The 25,543-nt window shown below is 42.9% G+C and overlaps 4 protein-coding genes across 8 annotated transcripts; 2 read left to right on the top strand and 2 right to left on the bottom strand.

The window, feature by feature from the left end:
• The first annotated feature begins 298 nt into the window (after positions 1 to 298).
• On the top strand, positions 299 to 2,596 carry arl11 (ADP-ribosylation factor-like 11). Of its 4 annotated transcripts, none has more exons than XM_085910071.1 (5): positions 299 to 457; positions 1,406 to 1,471; positions 1,543 to 1,658; positions 1,718 to 1,895; positions 2,017 to 2,566. In XM_085910071.1, the coding sequence occupies exons 1-5, from the start codon at positions 425 to 427 to the stop codon at positions 2,143 to 2,145; spliced, it is 522 nt and encodes a 173-aa protein (XP_085766197.1). In that variant the 5' UTR covers positions 299 to 424; the 3' UTR covers positions 2,146 to 2,566. The 4 variants fall into 4 exon arrangements, with proteins under 4 accessions (XP_085766197.1, XP_085766206.1, XP_085766189.1 ...); XM_085910080.1 differs by having other exon boundaries at positions 346 to 554; positions 2,017 to 2,580; XM_085910063.1 differs by lacking the exon at positions 299 to 457 and adding an exon at positions 551 to 654 and having other exon boundaries at positions 2,017 to 2,596.
• Positions 2,224 to 15,926, bottom strand: cavin2b (caveolae associated protein 2b). Its single transcript, XM_085910049.1, has 8 exons — positions 15,494 to 15,926; positions 15,010 to 15,052; positions 5,647 to 7,042; positions 4,897 to 5,037; positions 4,721 to 4,822; positions 3,297 to 3,554; positions 3,046 to 3,198; positions 2,224 to 2,984 (listed from the first exon to the last, which is right to left on the bottom strand). Exons 3-8 carry the CDS (start codon positions 5,920 to 5,922, stop codon positions 2,700 to 2,702), a joined length of 1,215 nt encoding a protein of 404 aa, XP_085766175.1. The 5' UTR covers positions 5,923 to 7,042; positions 15,010 to 15,052; positions 15,494 to 15,926; the 3' UTR covers positions 2,224 to 2,699.
• Positions 7,972 to 14,767, top strand: vps16 (VPS16 core subunit of CORVET and HOPS complexes). Its single transcript, XM_085910037.1, has 24 exons — positions 7,972 to 8,167; positions 8,881 to 8,969; positions 9,036 to 9,127; positions 9,259 to 9,387; positions 9,643 to 9,787; positions 9,861 to 9,976; positions 10,065 to 10,187; positions 10,278 to 10,333; positions 10,706 to 10,795; positions 10,903 to 11,074; positions 11,146 to 11,277; positions 11,385 to 11,512; positions 11,667 to 11,702; positions 11,770 to 11,878; positions 11,955 to 12,089; positions 12,211 to 12,319; positions 12,586 to 12,683; positions 12,764 to 12,868; positions 13,146 to 13,223; positions 13,334 to 13,420; positions 13,484 to 13,566; positions 13,718 to 13,814; positions 13,894 to 13,997; positions 14,087 to 14,767. Exons 1-24 carry the CDS (start codon positions 8,109 to 8,111, stop codon positions 14,232 to 14,234), a joined length of 2,520 nt encoding a protein of 839 aa, XP_085766163.1. The 5' UTR covers positions 7,972 to 8,108; the 3' UTR covers positions 14,235 to 14,767.
• Positions 15,927 to 16,363: 437 nt separating the features above from the next.
• Positions 16,364 to 25,040, bottom strand: fmnl2b (formin-like 2b). 2 transcript variants are annotated; one of them, XM_085909936.1, is made up of 28 exons: positions 24,924 to 25,040; positions 24,677 to 24,760; positions 24,522 to 24,602; positions 24,072 to 24,148; positions 23,921 to 24,004; positions 23,526 to 23,669; positions 23,339 to 23,468; positions 23,161 to 23,237; positions 22,984 to 23,077; positions 22,818 to 22,892; positions 22,582 to 22,692; positions 22,302 to 22,451; positions 22,130 to 22,231; positions 21,740 to 21,960; positions 21,562 to 21,665; positions 21,181 to 21,369; positions 20,865 to 20,885; positions 20,528 to 20,652; positions 20,256 to 20,458; positions 19,544 to 19,778; positions 19,394 to 19,462; positions 19,236 to 19,316; positions 18,903 to 19,032; positions 18,671 to 18,831; positions 18,365 to 18,466; positions 18,195 to 18,290; positions 17,965 to 18,088; positions 16,364 to 17,439 (listed from the first exon to the last, which is right to left on the bottom strand). In XM_085909936.1, the coding sequence occupies exons 1-28, from the start codon at positions 25,038 to 25,040 to the stop codon at positions 17,351 to 17,353; spliced, it is 3,276 nt and encodes a 1,091-aa protein (XP_085766062.1). In that variant the 3' UTR covers positions 16,364 to 17,350. The 2 variants fall into 2 exon arrangements, with proteins under 2 accessions (XP_085766062.1, XP_085766071.1); XM_085909945.1 differs by lacking the exon at positions 20,865 to 20,885 and having other exon boundaries at positions 23,339 to 23,465.
• Between the last annotated feature and the right edge of the window lie 503 nt (positions 25,041 to 25,543).

Genomic DNA, 25,543 nt, shown 5'->3' with positions numbered 1-25,543 from the left:
TCGAGGCACTGTTGCCTTAAGCATTTTTAGAAGTCCAACAATCATTCCTCCACATCATCTCGTCTGGATATAAAAGGAAATCTGCATAGGCCCCCCAAATTATACCTTCAGTGTACGTACATGTAACTATCTCGCTTCTCTGAATCTGTTTTCGTTAATCCTCGCCGCTTTCTTTTAGTATTTTGCTGGACTTGTATAGGATGTAATGCTTTTTTTTTTTCTTGCATCACAATTGTTTTGGGTATCCATTTGTAGGCACAGTTTGTAATAGAAAGAACATGTTTGTTTTAGTGCCGTTTGCATAAAGAAATGTAGTCCAACCGGTTTGTGATGTCATGTGTAACTTCCTACCTTGGTAGACAATTACTTAGCAAGAAAGTGACTGGATTCTGATGTTAAAGGGACAAAAAGCAGAAGAGGACTAATGGGACTAATTCAGTCAACTAAACGTCCACAGGTAACACGAGGCATTTTTGGCACGTTGACTTAACAAACAGGTAACACACACATTGGCTTAACGTGTTGGACGGATACGCGGATCCACCCTGAAACAGGTTAGGCGCCACTCTTTGCCTGTTTAAATGCATGAATGGAACAAGCTTTAACAAGCATTTCAAGTGTTTCAGCCAGAGTTGCAGCTGTCATTCACACAAGGTTAGCTTTTTCAAGTGTTAAAAACTTCAAAGATGTTGTTCATGATTTTGGAATAGTATGGTAAGATTAACTTCAGAGTCATAAAGAGGCATTTCTAGGGTATTAGATGTCAAACTTTAAAATGAAATGAGATTTCCATCTACCGTTAGCTAACCAACATACTGGTTCTCATCTGTATGCTCACATCTGCAGAGCTTTTCAGAATAACAGGAGATAATAGCCACTTTTTTAAGGGGCAGACTGGGACCAAAACATCATTGGATTTGTGGAAGTAAATTTGTCATGGGTATGTGGAAAAAAACCTGTTGGGTTTGGTTGTCTGAGTAGTTTAGGGAAATATAAGAGCTAGCCTTTGAATAGACAACTGCACACTATCCATTTCATCTTCAAAAGAGCATGTGCGTTCTGATTCCTCCATATTTATGTGTGAAATTCCACCATGTCTATTTTTGGAAAACATACCTGCTAAAATCAAAATATGTCTCGGTTTAAAAAAACTATCATCCTATTTTTGACTGACACGCCACATTAACTAAAGAGCGATAGAGAAGAAGGCTAAAATCACAATTTAAGCCATTTTGACCCTGTGTCTCAGCCTTTTTCAAAGAACAAGATTTGCCTTCTAAAAATACTATCAGAGGTCTCTTCATCTCTTGCCACCTTGAAGTACGTGTGACATCCTGGTGAAAAGGTCTATTAGTTTTAGACTTCAAATGCTAAGCTAACGTGCATATGTCCACCATGGATTCAGGTGATCCTGATGGGTTTGGACTCTGCGGGAAAGACCACTTTGCTAACTCAACTGCTAACTGGCCAGGTGAGGCTCTGGCTAATATGGCATTGTGGTTTGTCTGCGTGCGCTACCGTGATCTGCTTGTGACCTGACAGGTGATGGGCACATCACCAACCATTGGATTCAATGTAGGATCATTTGATGTGGACAAGAAGACATCTTTGACAGTTTGGGATGTCGGAGGACAAAAAAGCATGAGGCCCAACTGGAGGTAATTTGAAGTATTACTGTTCTTTGCTACTTTCTCTTCCTCTTTGCCATCTTTCTTAGGTTCTATCTGGATGATTGCAAGGCTCTGATCTTCGTGGTTGACAGCAGCGAACCCCGTCGGATGCCGGAGGCTCAGACGACATTGAAGAAGGTTTTGAGTGAAGAAAAGTTCCGAAATATTCCGTTGATGGTTCTAGCCAACAAGATGGACCAGCCTGGCGCCATGACTGTACAGGAGGTAGAACACAGACAATATTCTAGACGCATAGTGGAACATATCAGCTTGAACCTACAAAACATTTTTTTTTTTCTATCCTTTGTGCCCTTCTCGTGTTTCATTGCCACATATTTGCAATCAGATCTCGGACCAACTGCGATTGAATAACTATCCGCATTTGCGTTGGGAGATCCAAGCATGCAGCGCCCTGAAAGGAATCGGTCTGCGTCAAGCCTTCACGTCCGTCGCCAAACTCATCAAGAAAAACTAACAGGAATGTAAATGTAGAATGTGAAGAGGTGTGATGGACAAATGTTGTTTAAGAAATAAATATATACAGTATCTCAAATCAATTTGATTAAAGTTATTTATTTGTGTTGCACCAGACAGGAAATCTTGTGGCACATTTAACAGGACATATTCTTTGGTTGCAAAAGTTCTTTTTACATCAAAGTAAACACTTGCGTTATATTGCATTTGTGCAAGCCATCAAAACCAGTTTGTTTTATACAAATTTAAACTGGTTGATCATAGTGAGCTGGGTTTTGTGTGGTTAGACATCAGCTACGTAGCTCAAGGTTAGCATGAGGTGTTGCTTTTGTTGCTAAACATGGAATGTGCTCATAATAATAAGCTTGAATAAATGTTTTGGGGTCCAAATATCAAAGCCTCTATTTCTGGGTGAACATACTTCAGTCAACAGCACATGAATATTTTCAAACAAGGTCCCCCACAGTGTTCTCCTCTGTTACCCAGCTCAGATAGTGTGTTTGTGTTCATGCTTTTCAGTGTAAGAAATGTGTTAGTAAGAAAATATTGCAATTTTTACTCCTGGAGTGACATGGAAGACTCCTCCTTGCTTTCCTGGTCTTGAGGCAGTGTGGTGGACAAAGCGTAGTCCTCAGCAACCCCTTCAGATATTGCGCTGACCTCCGCACACGATTGCTCTTTCTCTGACTCTGGAGCCAACTCGTTGTGGATCTCCATGAAGGTGAGCTCCTGCTCATCACTGCCCAGCGGAGACAGCTCGACGTGATCCTCTGGGAGGGGGGACTCTTCCATTTGGGCAGATTGTTCTTCGGAAGGCTGGGAGGCTGATTTGCTGCGAGGCTGCAAACATACACAGGTCAGAGGTCACACAGAGACAAGATCCAGATCACGGCATTCATACCTTCTTGATGCCAAAGGTCACAGGAGGAACCTTGAGGCTGGATGTTTTCTGTTTGATTTTCTCTCGTTGTTCAGCGGAAACAATTTTTGTTCCGATCTTTGTCATCTTCTTCTCAATGTTTTGTCGGGAGAAGGCCTTCTTCAGGCTGTCAACCTGCCGAGCAAGTTAGAAGAACAGGAATTTGTATAGTTTTACAGCAAAAAGCCACTACAACAAAATCTACAGTAGATTTGGGGCAATGTGTGGCTTACCCTCTTCATACTGGATAGTTTTAATTTCTCAGCCTTGGACTTCTCCATGTTCTCAAGGTCTTGAGGCCACATCTCCTCATCCAGATCGGCCTCCAGGCCCACGTCCTCATCAGATGACAGGTCAATAGTGTGGAGTCCACCCTCCGAGGGCTGATTGCCTTCGACAGCACCGGATTCATCCCCTTCTTCCAGAATTTCATCACGAGGGAACGGCGGCGGGTCCTTCACAAAGACACTGGAGGGGATCTCGTTCTCCTCCTTCAAGGGATAGCATGACCACAGTGAGCCAAAAACGGGCCTAAAGTGAAAAAACTGTCATTCTGATCCTACACTAGAGACGAACCAGCGAACAGTGACCTAATTTTTTACATTTTTTATAGATACGAGTCATTGGTGACTTTTTTGGTCTAACTTGAGAACAATTCTTCCAAAAAAAAGAATTGGTTAATGTACTACATTGAAGCTTCTTGTCACCCTAAACATAAAAAAGGGAGAGTTTCACATTGTGTATTTATAACAACCAAACAACTGCACCCAATAGCTGAATGCTAACACATAATGTAAAATGCCATGAGCAGGCTAACTATTAGCATCAAGAGTGTATTAATCCTATAAGCAGTGGCTATTCGAACACTAACTGTGGCGCAAAACATGTTGACAGTAAATATCACTATTTTCACAGGTAAATATTCTTTATCCTATGCCATAAATGACTAGTACTGAAAAAATGCAACTTTTGGAAAACTTGTGTGTGTGAATGCTGGAATATTAAGTGATAAAACATGGAATCATCTGGAATGACATCCAATGACAATTAATGTTATTGAATCATGGAATGATAAGAAATGCTATTGGTAAAGAAATGTTCAATATGTTGATCAAAAATGTCATTCATTTTGAATTAAATGGATTGATGTTGAAAGATGTGGAGCGCTGGCCAAGGATTTTTGAATGCTACAGAAGGATACTGAAATGTATGGATACATAAAATGATATGGAAGAAGAGTAAAAGATATGAGGCTGACTTGAAAGTTTTTCAAGGTACGAATCATTGTTCGGACTAATGTAGCGTAAATAAAAAAATTAAAAAAAAATTGCAATACAATAGTGAAAAATGTGAAATGATATTGACAGATATGAAATGATGCCAAATGATATGGAATGAATCGGATCATTTGAGACAAGTGTGCTTTAAGTTATAAGCTTTGTCATATGGATTTCATATCTCAGAGCACCCCTGTGCTTAATTAACACATAGACACATGCTAACACATGACCATAAGGAATTTGGGGAATGTTGTGTATCGGCGAGAGGAGTCATGGTACCCTGTAATTCATGATTGGAAAAAGGAGATCAGGAGAGATCATATGACCTCTTGTTGCATCAAAGGATTGAGAGACTAAAATAATTTCAGCTCACAGACCTGGAAGATGAGTACTTTAAAGTTGTTTCTGTCAATCAGATGGGCATGGTTCGCCTCCAGTTTCTTAACCTGCGTGCCCTGACGTTCCATCCTTTCTCGTACCTGAAACACAATCCCGTTTTATTTTAAACATCCCTGCAGTTCTCCCTGGCATTTCACATGTCAAAGTCATTGACCTCCTTCATGGTGACGGAAAGCTTGCGACTCTTGTCCAACAGTTTGCTGACGGTGTTGGAGGTGTGACTGTGACTCTTGGAGAGTTTAATCATATCGGCCTGGATCCCCCTGACCACACCCTCCATCTCCACCTGGTGCCCCTAAAAACCAAAGGAGTTTACAGTTACCGCATGCCTGCGTGACCACACCCTTCTCAGATTTAACCGAATGTCAGCAGAGAAGAAATTGGACCAGGGCTTTGAACCTCACCATCTTCCATGCCCAACTCTTGGGCAACACCCTTTTCTGTGAACATTCTACTAAAGATGAAAAAAAAGCTTCTAATACTGTCGCAAGCTGCCAATCAAAGTCTTGTTTCATCGATGATAAAAAGAGGAGAAAAAAGAAAGGAGTCTCAACTTTATATTAGTTTAAATTAGAAAGAAGTAGCTTGATAGCTGAAGTTGGACCGGCTTTGGGCCCTTAACAATTTCCGTTGGAGAGTATGTAATCCAATAAAGTTACAACAACTATGTAGGCCCTGCTTTATCAAGTTCAGTCAAGTTGTTTGGAATGAATGCTCAGCTCTTGACTTGGCCAGGATAATCACGTCTTTCTGAATTTGAAAGGTTTTACATCAAATGTTGCAACTGCGACTGTGTTCTGGACCATGTAAGTCCTTATAAAGTTCTAATAAAAAATTGGGGAGTAAGTCTGGAGTAACTGTCACAGAGTAGAGTAGAACGCAAGCAGCCCCACCCTTCACTCACCTCCATCTTGTGCTGGTTTTCCTGCACCGCGTCCAGCATGTTGACCAGTTTGTCCAGCAAAGTGAGGACCGTGATGGCGTTGACGGGGCCCTGGCCCATTTTTTCTGGGTCCAACCCAATCAGGCTTGCTAAGGTATTTTCCTGGTTCTCTGGGTTCTCCTGTTCTTTGAGCTGCTCCTCTGGCTCTTGGATCTGGGAAGGAACCAATAGGTCCTGGTCCTGGTGGGTGTCAGTGGTCACCATGTTCTTGCTGGCTTCAGCGCCGTCCTCACTCATCAAAGACAGCAGTTGGTCAGAAAGTTCTGCAGGCTGAAAAGCAGTGCGAACTGTGTGTGTGCGTGTGTTCGTGTGTGTGTGCTGAGCTCTGATTGGTTGGCACTTGGAAAAACATTCCGCCTAACTTCCCTGTAGGGAAGTGCACACCCTTAACTCTTCCAGTGCCTGAACAAACCAGTACTTGTACTCGTGCAGCTTGACACAAGTTGCACAAACAAGACAAGGGTGAAACAATCTGGAGCTGCGAGCCAATTCAACTCCCCAATGGGACAGCAAGTGCAGAAGAAAACTGGAAAAACAAAAGCTATACTATTGACATTATGTCCCATTTAATTCACATGCATTTTTACATATGAATGTCTTCTTCATTCAAATAAGATGCAATTTATATAGAAAGCATTACACGGTAACTAAGCTTGTACAATAAAGTGGAATGGAACCACACGTCTTTTAGGTGACTAAATAAATACAGAACAACAATGACTTCAAATGAAAGCCCTACTCACACCCACATCTTGTAATGAAAATAAGTTTCACGGTGTAAAACAGTACGTGGCGCTGTCAACTCGAGTCGGGAAGGAGTTAAAAGAAAACCTTACAGTCTGTTGCCATGACAACAGAGTGTAAGGGGTTGATCTCTCTCACCGTCATGTTTTCCAGATGAAGTCATCTGGAAAGAAAGTGCTCTCCCGTGCTCTCCCGCTCTCTGACATGAAGTTGTGGTTGGTTTTCATCCATTCATTAAGCATACAAATGTTCATTTTTTTTGGCCTTCTAGTTCAACAATTTTGGTTCTTCTTTCAGACTAAGCTATGATGACACATCTAAGTAACGTGTATTTATGTAACATTGTTTAAAGTGATGATTTTTGGAATCGGCAGTTGTTTACAGATGACAAGAGGCTAACTTGTTTGTCCACATGTTAAAGACTTTGAACAAGAATCAAGGAAGACATAAAGGAAGTCACATTATTTAGAAGCACAATAGAGTGGTGGGCAACTTCCTCGCAGTTCCACAGTTCAGTCTTACAATCTGATCTCGCTTTTTGTGTGGAAGTTGGAGGAGACAAGCGTTATTGACAGACAGACAGACCATAGGATTTAGAGGAAGTGCTGTTGCGCTGCCAAAAAAAGAATGCATGAAATGTTATTGAATCAGTGAAAAAAAAAATCATGGTACACATAACAATTACAGGAAGTTTGAGACCAATTACATTGACAAAGAAGCAGGAAAACAAAATATGTTTACACGCGACATATCAAAGACGGTGGAGAAATATCGTTTTGTGGAAGCGATTAATCAGTTTGAGACAGTTGAAAGGGAACACATTTACGACACATACACAGTGAAATGCAAAATGGTGAGTGCATATTATTAAAGAGTTCCTGATGTTTGCCATTGCAATTTCAAACTGTTCAGCTCATTCAGAATATATTGAGAACACATTTTTTCACATGGACAAAATGCCCAAATTTAAAATCATTGCCCATTTTCCATGTCACTCATCTCAAATAACTCCCACGTTTCTCAACAAATAAAATCAGTTCGGATTTCAAATTTGACACTGGATATCAATATCTATCCCAAATTCACATGATTTAAAGAATTAAATTCCCATTCCTAAATTACACACATTCAGGATTGGGCAGGTGGGAGACAGGTATGTATGGGGGGGGGGGGGGGGGGGGGGCATCCATAAATCTTGAGGGGGGGGGGGGCATTATGCGCCAGTACCTTTTAAGAAGAAACAACTTGATATATTTCATATTTGAGGGGACAAGCAAGATATTAAGACATTAAAAAGTAGAGTGGAGGAGAGAGGCATGAGATAATAAAGATATATGAAATATCATATTTTGGGGGATTTAGTTTGAGGAGGCACATCATTTATTTGAGGAGGCCAGGCCCCCTCTTGCCCATTCCTAGACCCGGCTCTGATTCAGGAAATCTTATCACATTCCTCCAATTCGTGCACCAAGAATAGCCTGCCAAGGCCCTTTACGTTTTCTGCACAGTAGGTGGCAGTATGCACCAAAAGGACGTATTCCGCCAGTAAATTAAATGAAGAAGAAGTTACATGGTTGAAGTAATCAGCTGATCGAGTTGAAGCTAACAAATTTGAGCAACCAAATCAATACGTACAGTATATGCAACACCATATAATACATTTGGTCTCCGGCTAAGGAATGTACAGCATGGCTCTAATAACAGCCAACTGGAATCCGATGGAAGAAGCTTTTTATCGGTAAGTTTCAGCATCACGGGGCGGCTACTGTCAGGGAACAAGATGCGGCACATGCAAACTGCAGTCAGAATCTACATTTTCTTTATTCACATTCAAATTTATTTTGCCGGCTTTGGATCTACTTTGATCTTATGTGACGCGGACTCTGCCGTGCTATCTTCGTCGAAGTTTTGATGACTCCGTGTTTTATTTGCAGAAATAAATACAACATTTTGGGGGGTGGGTGGTATAATAATAATAATAATAATAATAATACATTTTATTTCTAAGGCGCCTTTCTTCAAACATAGCCCTGCATTAACTACCCCAGAAATAAATAATTATATTTTTGCAGAACATAAATCATGCTTGGAGAAATGTCATCCCATGACATAGGCATCCTTAAAAAAAAAAGTAAAAAGAAAATACAATAAAAATAAAAGACTGTTTTATTTGTTTTCTTAGTGTGAATTAAAAGTTTATTAATTCCATATATAGTTCCACAGGAATTGGAAAAGGTGCACTGCTAAATCGCAAAGTGAGCAACGCTGACTGCTTTTGTAGATTTCCTCCACTGTTTGTAACCAGGTTGTATGAAAACAATTATATAATGTTCGTTTCAATTAAGATTAACATGATCAAAAGTTGTCAAAGTATTCAATAGAAATCGATCAATCAGAATGCGGATTTGTAGGGTAAGATGTGATGTGTGTGCGTGTGTTGTGTTTTGGCAGTAAAACAGAGCTGTATGAGATGAGTTGGAACCTGAGAGATGGATTGAAAGACTGCTTGGTAGCGGCGGCACCTTACGGCGGACCTATAGGTACACACGTGGTCGCACGATATGGACTTCATGTCCCAACTGAGTGTTTTTGATTGTTTGTTGCAGCTCTCCTAAGAGAACCCCAGAGACGTTCCCCAAGTTCCCGTCCTCAATTGGAGATTTATTCTGCTTCTGGAATCGCCATTGCCAGTTTCCCGGTAAGCACTAGTGGCATTGTCTAACTCACGATTCCGAGTATTATGAGGTAACATTCGCTATCTTTGAAAACAATTGTTGGCCGCTGAGGGGGCTTTACCGTGTGCTGACAGTTGGCGTGTATGTTTGGCAGTGGAAAAGTGGTCCTGTGATTCAGCTGGGTTGGACAGTCTCCGATGAGTTGTTGTGTATTCAAGAAGATGGTTCTGTTCTGATTTATGACCTGTTCGGGTCCTTCAAGAGGCACTTCAGCATGGGACAGGTAAGATGGGTTCCAAATGGCAGGCGCTATTGCATGTTCACTAACGCTAGCAGATTGTGCGCTGTTGAAAATAGCTAGCACTTATTTAGCAAAGCCACTCTTAGTTTCCACCCATCAGTAACTGCCGGTCATGGTTGCACCCGTCCTTTTGACATGTCAAGTTGTCTCATGTTTAATCAAATCACATTACATGTGCTGAATGAATCCGTTATGTTCCTCCTAGAATGTGCCAAATGAACTTGAGTTTTCTTGCAGGAAGTGGTGCAGTCTCAGGTCTTAGAAGCCAAGGTGTTCCATTCTCCCTATGGGACAGGCATTGCCATTGTCACGGGGTCTTTTCGGTTCATCTTGGCAACTAACATCACTGATTTAAAACTTAGAAGGTTACCCGTCGTCCCAGGTAACACCCGCCTTGTGCGACAACCTCCCCACAACCCAAATAATATTTTCACCTGATCTGTCTTGTGTGTTAGGCTTGCAGGTGGCACCGTCCTGTTGGGTTGTTCTTACCCAAGATCGCCAGACTAAAGTCTTGTTGGCTACTGGATCTGATCTCTATATCCTGGACAATACTTCTTGCACTTCCGTGGTGAGACGGGAACACTGCCGGCGGGCGAACATACAGGATACAGAGATGTGCAAACAGTGACATAGACATTGTGTTTGGTCCATGTCAGTGTGCTCCAGGGCTCAGTCCTCAGTTGGGCAACATCGTCCACATGTCGGCGTCGTTCAACTACAAATATCTTGCGCTCTTCACTGATACCGGACACCTATGGACAGGCTTAGCCCAGCTTCAGGTGAACCACATTGTCGTCTCGTCACGTTTGAACCACCTTATAAAAGGGGTGTGGTCTCTGCGTGAGATTTATGTGCGACTGTGTCTCCAGAGCAAGCTGAGTGAGGTCGACACCAAAGTGAGGACACCACCCAAGCAGATGGTCTGGTGTGTACCTCTCTCTGCATTTACTGGTTTTGTGATCTGGGTTTTAAACTAGGGTTAGGGTTTCAATCTAGGGTTTAAAACTAGAGTCTAGGGTTTTTAACTAGGGCTAAGGTTTCAAAGTAGGGTTTAAAACTAATTTAGGGTTAGGGATCAGGGTTATCATTTTGATTGCTTGTAATGTAATATTCTAATTTTTTCAAGTGGCTAATTTAGGGTTTTCGATGGATGCCTGCATCTATGTATGTTCATCAAAATTATGTTGAACAAAAAAATCAAATCAGGATTTATTTCACATTGTGCGCAGTTAATCCTTATACAAGTTTATTTTATCCATCCCAAATGTATGTCTTACATGCTTGTTGGTATGTCCAGGTGTCGCAGACCAAAATCACAGCAGCCATCTGTGGTGATGGTGTGGGACCACCTCCTTCTGGTGGTCGGAGTGTGCAACGACATCATCCAGTATCCTCAATAGCCGAGATTGAAATTCTGCTCTTCTTGTAAAACTTCATCCATGTTCTCCAGAAGTCGCCTCATTCCCTAAGGGTTCATCCTTGACCCCATTGCAGATTCCCACTAGAGAGTCGGTGCGTTTGTGTTGGTGAGCTGGATGGCGTTCGAATCATCAGTTCAACCAATCAGGAGCTGCTGCAGGAGGTTCCGATCGTCTGTCAGGACATCTTCAAAATTGCTTCGATGGCACCGGGAGCATTGCTGCTGGAGGCCCACCGCGAGTATGAGGTAGCGTTGTATGTCTCTCATACTGCTGGCCTTTTTTGTTCCAAAGTAACATCCTGCGTGTGTGAGCCTAGAAGTCCAGTCAAAAAGCTGATGAGTACCTGCGGGAAATCAAGGAGCAAGGCATGCTGGGAGAGGCGGTTAGACAGTGTGTGGAGGCGGCAGGTCATGAATATGACTCCAACACCCAGAAGTCCCTGCTGCGGGTGAGAACAATCAATCAATCGGCCTAGAAAAAAAAATCTATGTTCGGTCAGGCCCATTTTTCATGTCCAATTTTAATGTGATTTTTCGGTGTCGTTTGTGTCTCCAGGCGGCATCCTTTGGTAAGTGTTTCCTGACAGACTTCAGTCCAGATCATTTTGTATCCACCTGTCGAGAGCTGCGAGTCTTGAATGCCGTCAGAGAGTGCAGTGTTGGTCTGCCACTCACGCACACACAGTATCCTAATGCTCAGTCTCGCAAACACACGCACTCACAGTGGCCGTCCTAGTTGATTGGCACCATTTTGTTTTGGGGAAAGCGCCTCTGCACACTCTCCAGTGTCCACGCACATAAATCATTTCTCAGTGACCTCCTTGACATTTGGTTACAGATTCAAACAGATGACCCTCCAGGTGCTGATTGACAGGTAAGTCAACTTGACTTAACGTCCCAGCATTTCCGTCAACAGCATTCTAATTAACGTGTGCTCGTAGGTTGGTGTACCGCCAACTGTATCAGTTGGCGATCGAAATTTGCCGTTACCTGAAGATCCCAGATTATCAGGGGGTCAGCCGAGTTCTCAAGCACTGGGCCGCCTGTAAAGTAAGTTGACACCTCACCTCGTCGTAGTGTCTTTGACCAATGGAATTGTCCTGTCTCTCTATGTGGGCGCGGCCAGGTTCAGCAGAAGGAACTATCGGATGAAGCCATAGCCAGAGCGGTGTGCCAGAAGGTGGGAGACTCACTGGGGGTGTCCTACTCACACATCGCTGCTAAAGCCTTTGAATGTGGACGAACAGAGCTCGCCATCAAGGTCGAAACACTTCTCGATTTTTGATTGCTTCACTTGTCTTGCTGTTATGCATGGACATGAATTATTGGAATGAAAATATTCCAGCAATCTACACAATCTAATATCGTTGTGCGGGTTCCAGCTGTTGGACTCGGAGGCTCGGTCTGGTGAGCAAGTTCCTCTTCTACTGAAGATGAAGAGAAGTCAGCTGGCTCTCAGTAAAGCTGTAGAGAGTGGCGACACTGACCTGGGTTTGTCTACTGGTTGCAAACATCTGCTAATTAACAACAATTCTTAAACCACATGACAGTTAAGTTAGCAGATGACTTTAAAGTCCACTTACAGTATGCATTAAATACACAAGGTGTCATTTTTTGTGTTTACAGTTTCAATGATTGATCTAAATCTGGGGCGGGGTCAATTACTTGTTACTTTTGGCTACTGCAGCAGTTAATGAACTATTTGAGCTCACATGACCTTATGAAGAATTGTTGACACTTGTGATTGTGTGTATTAGTTTACATGGTTGTAACTCACTTGAAGAATGAGATGAACAGAGGAGATTTCTTCATGACACTAAGAAACCAGCCTGTCGCTCTGAGTCTCTACAGACAGGTAAGCACTTTTCCCCTTTAGGAACTTGGCTCCTATCACGTAACTCTCAGATCACTCAACTTGGCGTCCTCGTGTTTTAGTTTTGTAAACTGCAGGAACAAGAAACTCTGAGGGATCTATACAATCAGGATGATGACCACCAGGAGCTGGCCAATTATTATGTTGCCACCAGCTACAGGGAGAAGGTTTGACCTGCACACACGAATCACATGTATTTATTCCTAAATGTGATGTAACTATCTTACAATGATCAAAAAGATATTTGGATTGAGTAATTCATCCAAAGTTTTGTTTTGCCGCCATCTTGTGGTGTCTTGGTGCCAAGGACTAGTGTTGAAGTGAATTAAGGAGTTCAAACCCTTTGCTTATTTTGCGCTTATGATTACTGGCGGACTTTTTCCATGTGTATGTGTGACATCATGACAAAGAAAAACTGATGTGTGTTTGCATTTGTGTGCGTAGAGGTTAGACAGCCGTTTGTCTCATCTGCAAAGTGCTGTCGACGAATACAACAAAGCCAAAAATGAGTTTGCGTCCAAGGTATGACCCAGCTGACTGAGCTTTTGAATGACTTTACGTTTTTCTCTGGGAGGACGAATGACGTCATCGCGTGCCAAATTGCCGTTGACACGGAACAACCGTTTTTGCAGGCCACTGAAGACGAGATGCGTCTCCTCCGTTTCCAAAAGAAACTGGATGACGAGAAGGGGACTGGGCTGATGGGCTTGTCACTGCAGGTATCCTTTTGGTTGGCATTTAAATGATTTTGCTTTATTCCAATGATGTCGCTCCCTTTCCAGGGAACCATGGAAACTCTGCTTATGTTGGGGCTTTACAAGCAGACGGATCAACTTTACAGAGACTTCAAAGTACCTGACAAGAGGTATATATCGAGAAAGGGATTCCAATGAATGAATCGTAGGATGAATTTAAAAGGGGGGAAAAAAATGTGACCAAAAATATGTAATTGTAAATGTTGCAATATGTTCAACACGTCATATTTAATTCAATCCAAATTCTGCCTGCCGGTTCAGGTATTGGTGGCTGAAACTTAAGTCTTTGGCAGAAAAGGAGGAATGGGAAGAGTTGGAGAAGTTCTCAAAGAGTAAAAAGTCCCCAATTGGGTACCTGGTAGGTGGAAGTAGAGCCCAGTTAGCCACTATGATCCTTTAAGCTTTTTTTTTTCAATGTTGTTTTATATCATCTTTAGGCCTTTGTGGAGGTCTGCATCAAGTCAAATAATAAGTATGAGGCCAAGAAGTACGTTTCCAGAGTGACGCTTGAGCAGAAGGTCAAAGCTCACCTAGCCATCGGGTAAGATGTCAGCCCCAACCCTCCACCATAACCACACAAGTTGGGAATTCTTTGCTCCTATGTGAAAACATTTGTGCTCTTCTTGTCAGCGACCTTGAGGGGGCTGCAGATGCAGCCATTGAGCGCAGGAACGAAGCAGAAATATCGGCAGTCCTCGCAAGATGCTCCACCACGGATAGGTTGTTGAGTGACAAGTTAAATCGAGCCAAATTGTCCACTGCCAAAAAGAGACCCTAGAGACACTGTGTATGCTATTATCAGATGCAAATCAAACCGGATAATCATCAGTTATAGGAAGATGCCTTTTCATGTATTGCATTAGCCAGGCAAGTGTTGGATTTGCTCCCTTTGCAAAATTATGAAATATTAAGTGGCAGTCGAACTGCATTATGTCTCCCAGCTACATTGCCCTGTCCATGATTTCTGATATCAAATTTGTTTTCAGCAATCATATATGTACAGTTGTGCACAGTATGTATATGAAATAATGACACAAATTATTTCTTTGTCATACTGGTCATCGGAAAGAAGTACCGCAAACTAGTTTTACTCCTCAATAACTTATTTATAATTCATTATCATCATTATAATACATGGAGTAATTGATGCTGGATGCAACCCACCCATTTAGCCAGGCTTGGGACGGACATCGGAGAGCTTGTCTTAATCAACATAACATTTGTCACAATGCCAAAGTAATTCATGCTTAATGCCCATAATGCTTGTTGTCTGTAAATAATGTATGTAATTAAAGAATGAATGTGATTAAACCAGTGTTTGTTGAATCATGCCATCTTTATCTCATACTTTTTTGTTTCTACTGGTGCCTGAACTTATTGATAGGCTTTGAGTAGGTCATCATCACGGTGGTAAGCATAAAATGGTTTAGTGAATGCTTCTCGCCATGACAAATTCTCCAATTGTACTTAATTCGTACAAATATTATGCACGAATAAAAATAACAATGGTCAAAAGCATTTTTTTTTTTTACTGATTTAGAAAATATCATTACCTTTTTCCTACCACACCAGGTTTTTGTGATGTTTTCATTTGACCTACAAAAGAAAAAAATTGACCTATAAAAACCTGCCACTTGCTGTAGTAAAAGTAATCTCTAACTATTCCAATTATAGGAAAAATCTCTTGAGCACCCACTAAAATGTTTTTTCTCTTATCACTCCATCTTGATTCTACCATACAGATAAGATGAATGTGCTTTTTCAAATCAGTTTTTTTTTTTTACCCCACATACAAAACTGTTAAAGCATTTTGATTCATCACGGTCATTCTTAATTGTATTACTCTTCACAAGTTGCGGTTCTCACCATGCATGCAAACCTTTTGCGCCACGGACCGGTTACGTGTCAGAAATATTTTCGCGGACCGGCCTTTATATAAATAAATAATACATTGATATAAATAATACATTGATATAAATAAAAAACTCATTTATTATAAATATATAAAAATATAAACCACATAAAAATAAAACTCACCATTACGTTGAATAAGTGGGAGCACTGAGGTTGTTTCTCAGAAACAAGCCGGCTGGTCCCATCTAGGCGTAATCGGAGTCAATGACACCAGAAGCTGCCGTTTTTTTCTTTCAAAAAATTCCAAAGGTTTGTCTTTTAATGCAGGATGCTTGGTCTCCTTGTGCCGAAGCAGTTTTGAAGGCTTAATTGCCTCGTTAACTCGCCTGTTGCCACATATTATGCAGAGTGGGCTTGGCGCGTCAGTCACCTGTAGCGATTAATCCATATTTTAAGTAGGACTCCGTCAATGTTCTTTTAAATGCACCTTTCCTTTTCTTAGAAGTTGTAGTCTCTTCTTCCGTCTCCTCATTGGACTTTTTCTCCTTTCCAAACAACTCTGTTTTTTGCTTAGTTTTGCTTGCTTCGCTTGCTCGACTGGGCTGACATGCCTTGACTTAAATTTACCTGTGTCAAGAGACACCGGTGCACCAACGGATGTAATTGGGAGAAAATCGCCAAATTTTAAAAATATTTTTCAAAATACATTCTTACTCATTTTTGCTATCTTGACTGGGGAAACAAGTCACGTGATCGGGACGAGCGTTTATTTATTTATGTATTTATGTATTTATGTATTTATTTATTTATTTATTCTTTCAAATTGTCGGCCCGGTGGTTGGAGACCACTGATCTAAACTAAGGAAGAGAAATATGCGAGCTACATGACAAAGCAGATATTAGATTTTTGGTTTAACTAACAATTAGTCAACAAGGGGAAGTATTTTAGCGTTGTATCAACAACGTGTTTTATTTATTTACACTAAATAGTCAACAACAGTAACAACAACAAAAACTGGAGAACCTACAAAATGTAGAAAACTTTGTGCTCTTTTGTGCTCATGTTAACGTTTTGAATGAAAAGACAGGTAAGGGACAATATTGGGGGTCTCTGACGGTTAGGAAACAAGCAGGCGAGAGACTGATAGAAGGTGCCGGGTGCGTGGCCTCCTTGGAGAGCAAGAGACATTAGAAACAAAGAACTTGTTTGGCGGTTTCGTGTGAGGGATGTCAGAAAAGTTCCTAACACAATTTCTGCCTTTTCTCGGCAAGGAACAAGGAAAACGTTGCAGAATCTTTGTAGACAAGTTGGCTGATTGTTGGGCCTCTGTTGAAGGAAAAACCTTGTAGTGTGCATTTAAAATTTTAAGACACATGGGCCTGGACCTTCTCTAATGCACTTCATATGTGCTAGTGAGCAGTGTAGCCAGCATATTCATGGAGAGGGGGGGTCGCTTTGTTTGCTGGATTTGACAAAGTTTCATATAAATTAATAAAACCCGAAGTGACATTTGATCAGTAATAATTTAAATACAGTACAAACCAGTAACATAACCCTGTACGCATTTCACTTAACAAACTTCTCGAGTTTGACCAAAACTCTGGCAGACTTGCAAGACGCGGCAAAGCTTTTAGTACCACACACATATACTTGTCCAAAATCAGGCGGGACACAATTGGGGACCGCATGACATTAGCATGTGCTTTTCGCTACTTTTTAAGGTCTGCTGCTTCCCCAAATAGTCATATGGAACAACTCATTTTCAGTTTGTGAATGTCTGTCAGAGACAAAAAAAATCAGCCTTGTTGTTTGAGCAATGTACACAAGTGGATGAATCATCCACAATGCAAATTTGTACAAGGATTTCAGCTAAGCAAGTCCAGTATTCAAAAACAATTTCAAAACCAGGGCGCAATACTGTGCTCAATGACCAATTCGATGGCATAATGTCATTGTGTTCCTCGATTGCAAATGTTCAAAGTGCTTATTGTTGCCATTATTTCAAGGTGGGCAAGGCGATGACGATCATCTTTTCCGCTTCAGTAGTGTTCTTCGGGATGGGCAGGGTCGCAGAAAAATCGAGAGCTACGTTTGGCCGACCTAGCTGTGAAGGGGCCGGTTTTCAGAGCTGAGGAAAAGAAGGGGAAAGTGCCAATTATATGGAAAACAAAATATACATAGATATTGTAGGTCGCCACATCATTTTATGTGGCCCGTAAAGGCAAATTATGTGTCTCAATGTTTCTAGTTAAAATACCGAAACTGTAAATTGTCTTCCCTTTTAATCGAATCGATATTTGTTACAATCCCATTTTCAAAATAAATTAGAAAATTGTTAGACCTTCTTAAACTGGATTCTGTTGTGTGTCTGTGATGATATTCATTTCTATTTAAGTCATTAATGGCCCTACAAAGGAAACCATAACTACGATGTGGCCCACAATAAATGAGTTTGACATCCCTGCTGTAGAGCTATCGTGAGCTAGCTAGCTACAGATTGATTAGACAAAGAAATCCTCATCCTTTGAAAACTGAATTACATTTGAGTAAGCAAGACGGACACAAAAATATTATATATTAATCATAGTATCAAAAAGATCTTAAAAGTCCTAATTCCTTCCTAAGTGATGTCATAAGGTCAGAAGTCATTTACCTGTGATGATGTCCTCGATGGCGCCGTCCTTTCCCTCGTAAACGTGGCGGCTGTCCTTTCCTTGCCGTCGTCTCAGTTCGGTGAGAAGTTCCTGCTGCTGCCGTTTGCCCTTGTGAGACGGTGACTGAGAGGGGACGAGCAAGAAAATGAAACACGTTCAGAAGTACTGAGCGACATTTACCACAGAAAGTCAAAAATATTTTCGAGCCGTCATCTTCATATGACCCTACCTTGGTTTCTTCATCCTGCTGCTGCTCCTCCTGTTCCAGTTTCTCCAGCATCATCTGCTCCTGACGCCGTCGCTGTTCGTTCTCCTCCTCAGCCATCTGAGTTTAGCAAGTTAGCGCAGGGCACAAAATCTTACTGACTCAAAAGCTAGGCGACTTTTTGTGTCACTCACCCTGTAAGCTTTGATGAAACGGACAAAGATTGGGAAGAAGACAGATGGCGGCATCGTTTTTGAGCTCTCGCCAAAAAATTTCACCACATCTTCAAAGGCATCCTTCAGAAAGTTCAAACAAACACGATGAGAGAATAAATATATCATGCGATTGGGAGACACTCATGCATGTGTTTGTCAAAGTACATCTGTTCACAAAGGAAAAAATCCCACAAAGCAAGAATTCCACAAGTATGCCTTGTGCCACATTTTTGTTGTGCTTGTGTGTATGTGCACGTCTATGTGTGTGGTTGTGTGTGCGCATACCTGGGCTATGCGTGCATCCTCCTGAAGTTTGTTGAGTCGCGATTCATGCCTGCTGATGAAATCTTTCAAGGTAGCATTGTGCTGCACGCTGAACTCACGCCAGGTGAGTTCCATCCCTCGCTGTATCTCCTTTACGTCGCACAAAACATTCTCTAGACTCACTGGAACAAACACAAACACGTACTCGTTGGCAAATGCTGGAAAAAGACGCTGTCGTCATTCCACCTCTAACCTGCAGCCGCCTTGTCTACATAGTGAAGTTCGTTGTAGAATAGTGCCGCTGTGGGATATTTCTCTCTGACCACGTTGCTTATGTAGTGAAGCAACGTCTGTGTTCTGTCAGTTGACTTGGTCTCCAGGAGCTAAATCCATGTCAACAGGGAAAGGTCAGTAGAGGTCAGACTTAACTCAACAGTTTTCCGACTTAGAAATTTGGAAAGACTCAACTTGACTTTTCACTTGAATAAGACGAATTGACATATTTTACATTCCAGCATTCTTTTCTTGAACACGCCACTGTATGTCATTTGTCATGTGTGTGTACGTGTGTGTGTGTGTGTGTTACCAAGTCTAAGCTCTGCAGTTTGAAGCCGTACACAGCACCTCTCTTACTGCTGTTCATGTAATTTCCAAGGGCTAAGATGATCTGGATCAACAAAACAATAAAGGCTCAAAATGACAAGGACAATGGTGAGTGCACACCCGCGATGGCAACAAACTGACCTCGAGTATTTTTTTCAGTTTTTGGGATGATTTTATAGAAACAGATGCTGCAATCATGGCATGGAGTTGCTGCAAGGAAAACATAAGTTGGTTGAAAAAAAAAAAACCACACACACACCGGAATCAAGTGCTTCTCAATGTGTGACTTACCGGTGTTAACAATTGTACATTGTCACTGAAGTTCCCCATGAAGGTCATAATGGACATGCGCTGGTTGAGTCTTTCAATACGACTGAACTGGATCATGAAGCTGTCTTCGTCACTCAGTGCCTCTAAAGGTTTTCGGTCTCTCTCATACTGGCGGAGAAGTTTCAGCTCGGCTTCAGTTGGCAGGAAACGCATCAGACACTCCACAAAGTCCACTCGAATCGTCCGAAGATCAAACCTAAGCAAGCACGATACAGCTAAGACACGAGAGTTTGCTCACAGACGGCTGAGGAGATTTTTCAAGTACGTTACACAGAGAAAGATGAAATAGAGAAAGGGGAAAAAACCATCAGACTTGACAGCCACTCTTCTCAAGTCTATGAAATGTACAGGACATATTTATTTTACCTTTACATCACAGTTGCCAGGTTTCAGGTCACATCCAATCAGGGCTAAGCTTCTGAAAACTGGTGAGCCGTGATTGGTTGTGACCTGAGACTGTGATGTCATTTTCAGTGGACAGCACGTGGCAAAATGGCCGCCCCCTGAGACAGATCAAACCAGGTGGATTTTGCCTCTTTAAACATTCTAAAACACAACATTAACCAGAACACTGTGTTTTGACTAGTTGGATTGTCAACAGAACATATTCTTACAAAAAAAATTGGGGGTTGACTTCCCCTTTAAGAACAGATTATGTTTGCCTGAGACTTACATGTGGATGGCACGGCAGATGACCTCTGGACCCTGACCGGCTTTTCTGAGTGTGATGGCCAGGTTCTTAGCCCGGTTTGCGTCCAGCAATGAGACTCTGGATGGAGCTTTCTGGGGAAGTTTCTGTCTGGACAAAGTCAAATCCATTGCTGGACCCTGAGCCTTTGTTTTAAAGAGTTCCTCAAAGCCCTCCACATCCAGATCCTGGACACAAACAAATCGGTATCAAATGGATGCACAGTTTCAAACGCGACAGGTTGATTTAACCGGTACCCTCAGGATGGCTTCGTCGTCAATGTCATTAAAGACGGTGCCGTTGATTTGACTTGGCTTCAGGGCGACCCAATTCAAAACAGGCATTCGAAACTTGGTCTGGATCGGCTTCTTTATCTTCACCGCTGCACAAGTGAAGAAACGGATTGGATGAAACATTGTAGTGAGTCGTTTCAAATAAGGTCTGGTGGTTCAAGGACAATGTATTGATTAACTATGGTGAGAGATGGACGAGTGTTAAACGGGTGGCTGCTTGAGGGAGACGGATGACGGATAGAAGGTTGACACATGAATGATGGACAGATGATTGACATATGTGTGTAGTCATTAAACATACAGAATAACTTGAGTGGTCCCTCTGACAGCAGAATAAAAGAGAACAAACTTAGTTAGTGACAATCAGAGTGAAGTACCAATTACTACCTAAAAAACATCAAGACCAACATTAAAACTACAGTAGCATAGTAGACCTAAGAGAAATAGTTAACACTGCTTGAATGTAGGGAAAAAAACTGCACCTAAAAACAATTCCTAAATATGATAACACAATACGTACAAGTTTAATAAAAAATATACTTATAATTTTATTTAAAAAATGAAATGCAACTCTTATTAGGCTTCGTGATTCATACTCTTTTTGCGTCGACGCTCACCTGCTAGCCCAGAATTGAAGATGACGGTGGGCGACCCCCCTGAACCCGGAAGCGGGGGGGCCACTGGCGGAGGAGGAGGTGGCATCGGGAGGGTGGAGGAGAGTTCACTGGTCCGACAAGGAGGGGGAGGAGGCGGGGGAGGAGGCGGAGGAGCCGGCGGTGGAGGAGCAGGGTACAACCCGTTGGACACTTGAAAGAAGAAGGTGGGAAGCAAATCAACATTTTTTTAACATTTTAACATTTTTTAAATAATAAAAATGAGACATTACCGAGAATGGTTTGCTTGTTTTTTTTGTCACAGTAATTTGGGACTTTCTTGAAACTGCAAATCTACTCCACTTTTGGAAATTTGTTTTTTTTATTGGTAGTGTTCACACTCACCTGAGGCTGGCACTGGTGGCGGTGGAGGCGGCGGCGGCGGGGCCGGCATATCCGGAGCACCGCCCATTCCGGCTCCCATGTTATGATAGGCGACTGTCTCTGGGCTGGATCATGGAAATAATAAGAATAAAAACTCTTCTTTGTGTTTTTGTGTTGTATAAAAAAAAAATGGTGCTACCTGGGGGAGAGAGCGGGGCAGGGAGGAGGCGAGGGTGAGGCAGAATTGGCCACGCCCCCATCACCTTCTCCTCTTTGGGGTTGAGGAGCTCCAGGACCTCCTGCCTGTTGGGCTTCTTGGGCCTGTCGCTCGAGACGACTCTGACGGCGAATGGTCTGGTCCTTCTCCCGAACAATCCGCCTCAGTGTGTGCACCTGTGTGTTGGCACTGGCATACACATCCTGTGCGACACAAAAACAATCCCTCCAGTGTAAGCATGTACGAGAAACATATTCCACTTCTAGAAGTAGGTGGAGAAAATGTGAAACAAAAAAAATTAAAGATGCCTTTTAGGGGGGCTCCCCATGTCAGGAAAAAGTATGAATTAATTTATTTATTTACGTGACTAACCCGGAGTTGGTCCAGCTCTTTGTTTGTTTGCATCAGCTGTTTTTCCAGTTCCACAATCTTCAACATGGCTTCATTTTCTACATCAAGCAGACGCTCCGACATCTGCGTAGAGAGTCACGTGAGTGGGAAATGGTGGTCTGTGTCATCATAGTGCCGTGTCAGCTTTTCTTACGGTACTCAAGTTCTCCTCCAGCTCTTCCACTCTCTCCAGAGCTGCAGTTTTGGTCTCAGCATCTTCCAGTAGAGTGCCGACGTCAAACACGTTGTCCAGGTATGCCTGGATCTGCACCTGGAGTCTGTCACTCTCCGTGTGCTTCAGCCTCTGGTAGGTGGCAGACAGACAGGCGGACAATGATTCTCTTGTGGACACGATTGATTGTTTGGCTGGCTCTCCTTCAGTTGAACAGGGATCATGTGACTGATGCCGACTGAAAAAGTTCCCAAAGTGTTACCTCGAGGTGGTCATCCAGGTTGAGTTTGGTGAAGTCATACTGCAGATGCACTCGGAAGTTCATGTCTTCCACCGAGTGGACCACGATGTTAATGAACTGCATGCAAGCCACCTGAACAGATGAACAAAACAACTCGTGGGCAATTCAAATTCAAGTCTTTGTGATCAGACAAGATCATTAAATTCATTTTGTAATTTTCATGCTCACAAGGCAATACGTGGTGTTGTTGACCTTACCAAGAAGTCAATATTGTCATCTTCATTTTTGAAATGTTCCATCAGCTTTTCAAAACGCATCGACTCGGAGCACACCTGAAAAACATCAACCGAGCCATCGACAATCACTCAACAAGGCAGTCAGTCGATCGATCCACTTCAAGTCACTTTGACGTCAGGTCTTTACAGTTTTAAAGTTGTCAAAGGCCGACAAGATGATCTCATGTCCACCTCTGACCAAACACACAGCCGCCAACAACTCCAGCACCAGAGCCTTGGTCCTGGAGTGGACACAGAGCAAAGATCAGCTTTTAGCACAATTCTTTGTTCTGCATTGTCTATCATGTATGATGGTGCTAGCAACCTTGCATTCCTGTTGTTGAGGCTCAGAGCAATTTCGTTGACTCCGTGCGGGTGAGACATGACCATGTTGAAACCGTACTGAGGAGATCACAACAATACGTGTATTATTTCCATGCTTGCCATCATTTGAGTTGACTATCTCAAATAATCGGATGTAAACCATATCATTTTTGTCCCACCTGGTAGTTCATGATAGCTCGCAGACACATGATGCACACGTGGACGTCATCTTTCTTGCAGACCAGTCGGGAATTTTTCAAAGTGCGACTACTGGGCAGCGTGTTGGAGCGAGTTACCAAAGTGGAACTACTAACGAAAAAAAAACCTGATCAGAAATGGGACCTGCACATTTTTGCCTTTTGTTACCTGATGGAGTGGCGCGCTGATCTGGGTGCAGAGGACGAAGGGGACGGGAGACTGCAGTCACCGTGGAGATCCTCTATGGAGCGACTCCATGGAGAGTCAATTGAAGCGGCGTCTCCGCCAGACTCTGACTGCTCGCCATCAAATCTACAAAGGCAAAGTTGAACAGACACAAATGAGCTGATAAAATCTGATAACATGCTTTTTCCTGCAATCAGACCCAACAGGATTGTTAATGTGTTCACAGCGGGTTCCATGGCAACACTGTTAACTGGATTTCTCCGAACTGCTTTTCCAAACTTGCCCTAATCCAGCTCGGATGAGCTCGTGCTCATCCACAATCCTACTGAAGTATAGAAAACGGTTCGAATGAATACAGGAATCATTTTTAGACTTACGTAACAGCATACTGAGCGAAGGACAAATACTCAACCAGGACATCCAGCCCTCGGTTCTCCTCGTTCAGAAACTCTCGAACCCACCTGCGCATAAAACAACCGGTCAGACAGGCCAAATAGAGAAAGAGCCGGACACTCGTATGGTAGGTACCCAATGTGGTTTGTGCGAAGAGAAATCTCAAGTTCTCGGAGTGTCTGGGTTGACTCCTGGACCCGCCTCCGGAACTTCTGCAAGTACAATGTCAGTTCACGTAAGCAGAGAGTAAAGTGAATGGTTCTCAATGTTCTTTGATTGATTGATTGAAGTCATAGCAGCAAGTGAGAAGGCGATAAATTGATCTTCTGCGGAAACGAGTTGATCCCAGCAATGACTGCCATGCAACATATAGACACCTATTCCGATACCGGGACAGATTAGGACCACATTGCCTTGTGCTGCAGGTTCTGAAGAGTGCAGTCTGAGTCAAGTAGCGTTGCAATGTCATAAAACAATGCTTGCGTTCACTTTGGTCGAGTTTCTTTTTATTTCCACAGATCATAGAACAGCAAGCAGTTGTTCTGCTATTTACATTTGTAGGTTTCTATCTACCGGCCATCCTACCTTGCGCGTGACAGCCGGGTCGAGGAATCCTCGCAGCTTCTGGATGTATGTGTGCGGAGGGTTTTTAACCTGGAATCTCTCCTACATCGCCAACACGATGGTTAGCACATTGAAAAAGAATCGTCTTCAAACGCAACTTAACGACGAGGTAGTACCTGATCACAGATGAGCTCCCACTTCTTCTCATTGTCATAGGAACGCAACAAACGCACCTTGTCTGGAGGAAGGTTCATAGAGTTCTGAAACACAATTTCATTTCGGAATCAATATTTCTGCAGACATAATCTTGTGTGGATGGTTATTTTCCAGGTCTCAGTCAGTACCTGTCTCGCAGCCCCCCCCCCCCACCCACCCACCACCACAACAATACACAAGCAGCAATATCCATATCTGTGTAGTTACCAGGGCAATGGAGAACCTCTCCTCTAGCTCGGCGGCGTCGGGCATGGGCAGTCGGACCGGTGCGGCTCTGGACCGGATGACGGCCAGCTGGCTCTCCATACTCTCCGCGTTCCCCATCACAGACACACTTCACACACGCTTGTAGCCAACACACCCACCACCACAGACAGAGCACTCAGCGCACACACAGCAACAGCAGGAACATGTGGTCAGCCATAGCACACGAACACGACTGGAGGTGATGAAGGCCGTGGCTTTCTCCCTCTTCCTTCCTTCCGTCCTTCCGTCAGTCAGTCTCCTCCAGTATGCCTGTCGGTCTTCCCGTCTGTCTCTGCTCTGATGCCGATATGGTCCCAGTTCACCAAGCCCTGCCGTCTCACTCTTTGTCTCTCGCTTGCCACCGATGGTGATGATGATGTTGAGCCCGGTGATGCTGGCCAGCGTTTAGTGTGTCTATATAATATGTGAGCGTGTGTGTGTGTGTGTGTTGTGTGAGCGCGTGTTGCAGATCAGCCGGTTAATCCTCCCCCCCCCCTCTCCTCCCCCATATGAAGAAAGAGAGTTGTGGCCGCCTCCTCTTTGTCTATGTCTCTCCACCGCTCGCTGGCTTTGGCTCCCCG

The sequence above is a fragment of the Syngnathus leptorhynchus genome, chromosome 1 (assembly GCF_054491065.1).
Source record: "Syngnathus leptorhynchus isolate UIUO chromosome 1, UIUO_Slep, whole genome shotgun sequence".
Classification (NCBI taxonomy): domain Eukaryota; kingdom Metazoa; phylum Chordata; class Actinopteri; order Syngnathiformes; family Syngnathidae; genus Syngnathus; species Syngnathus leptorhynchus.
This window is presented reverse-complemented; position numbering and strand designations above follow the sequence as displayed.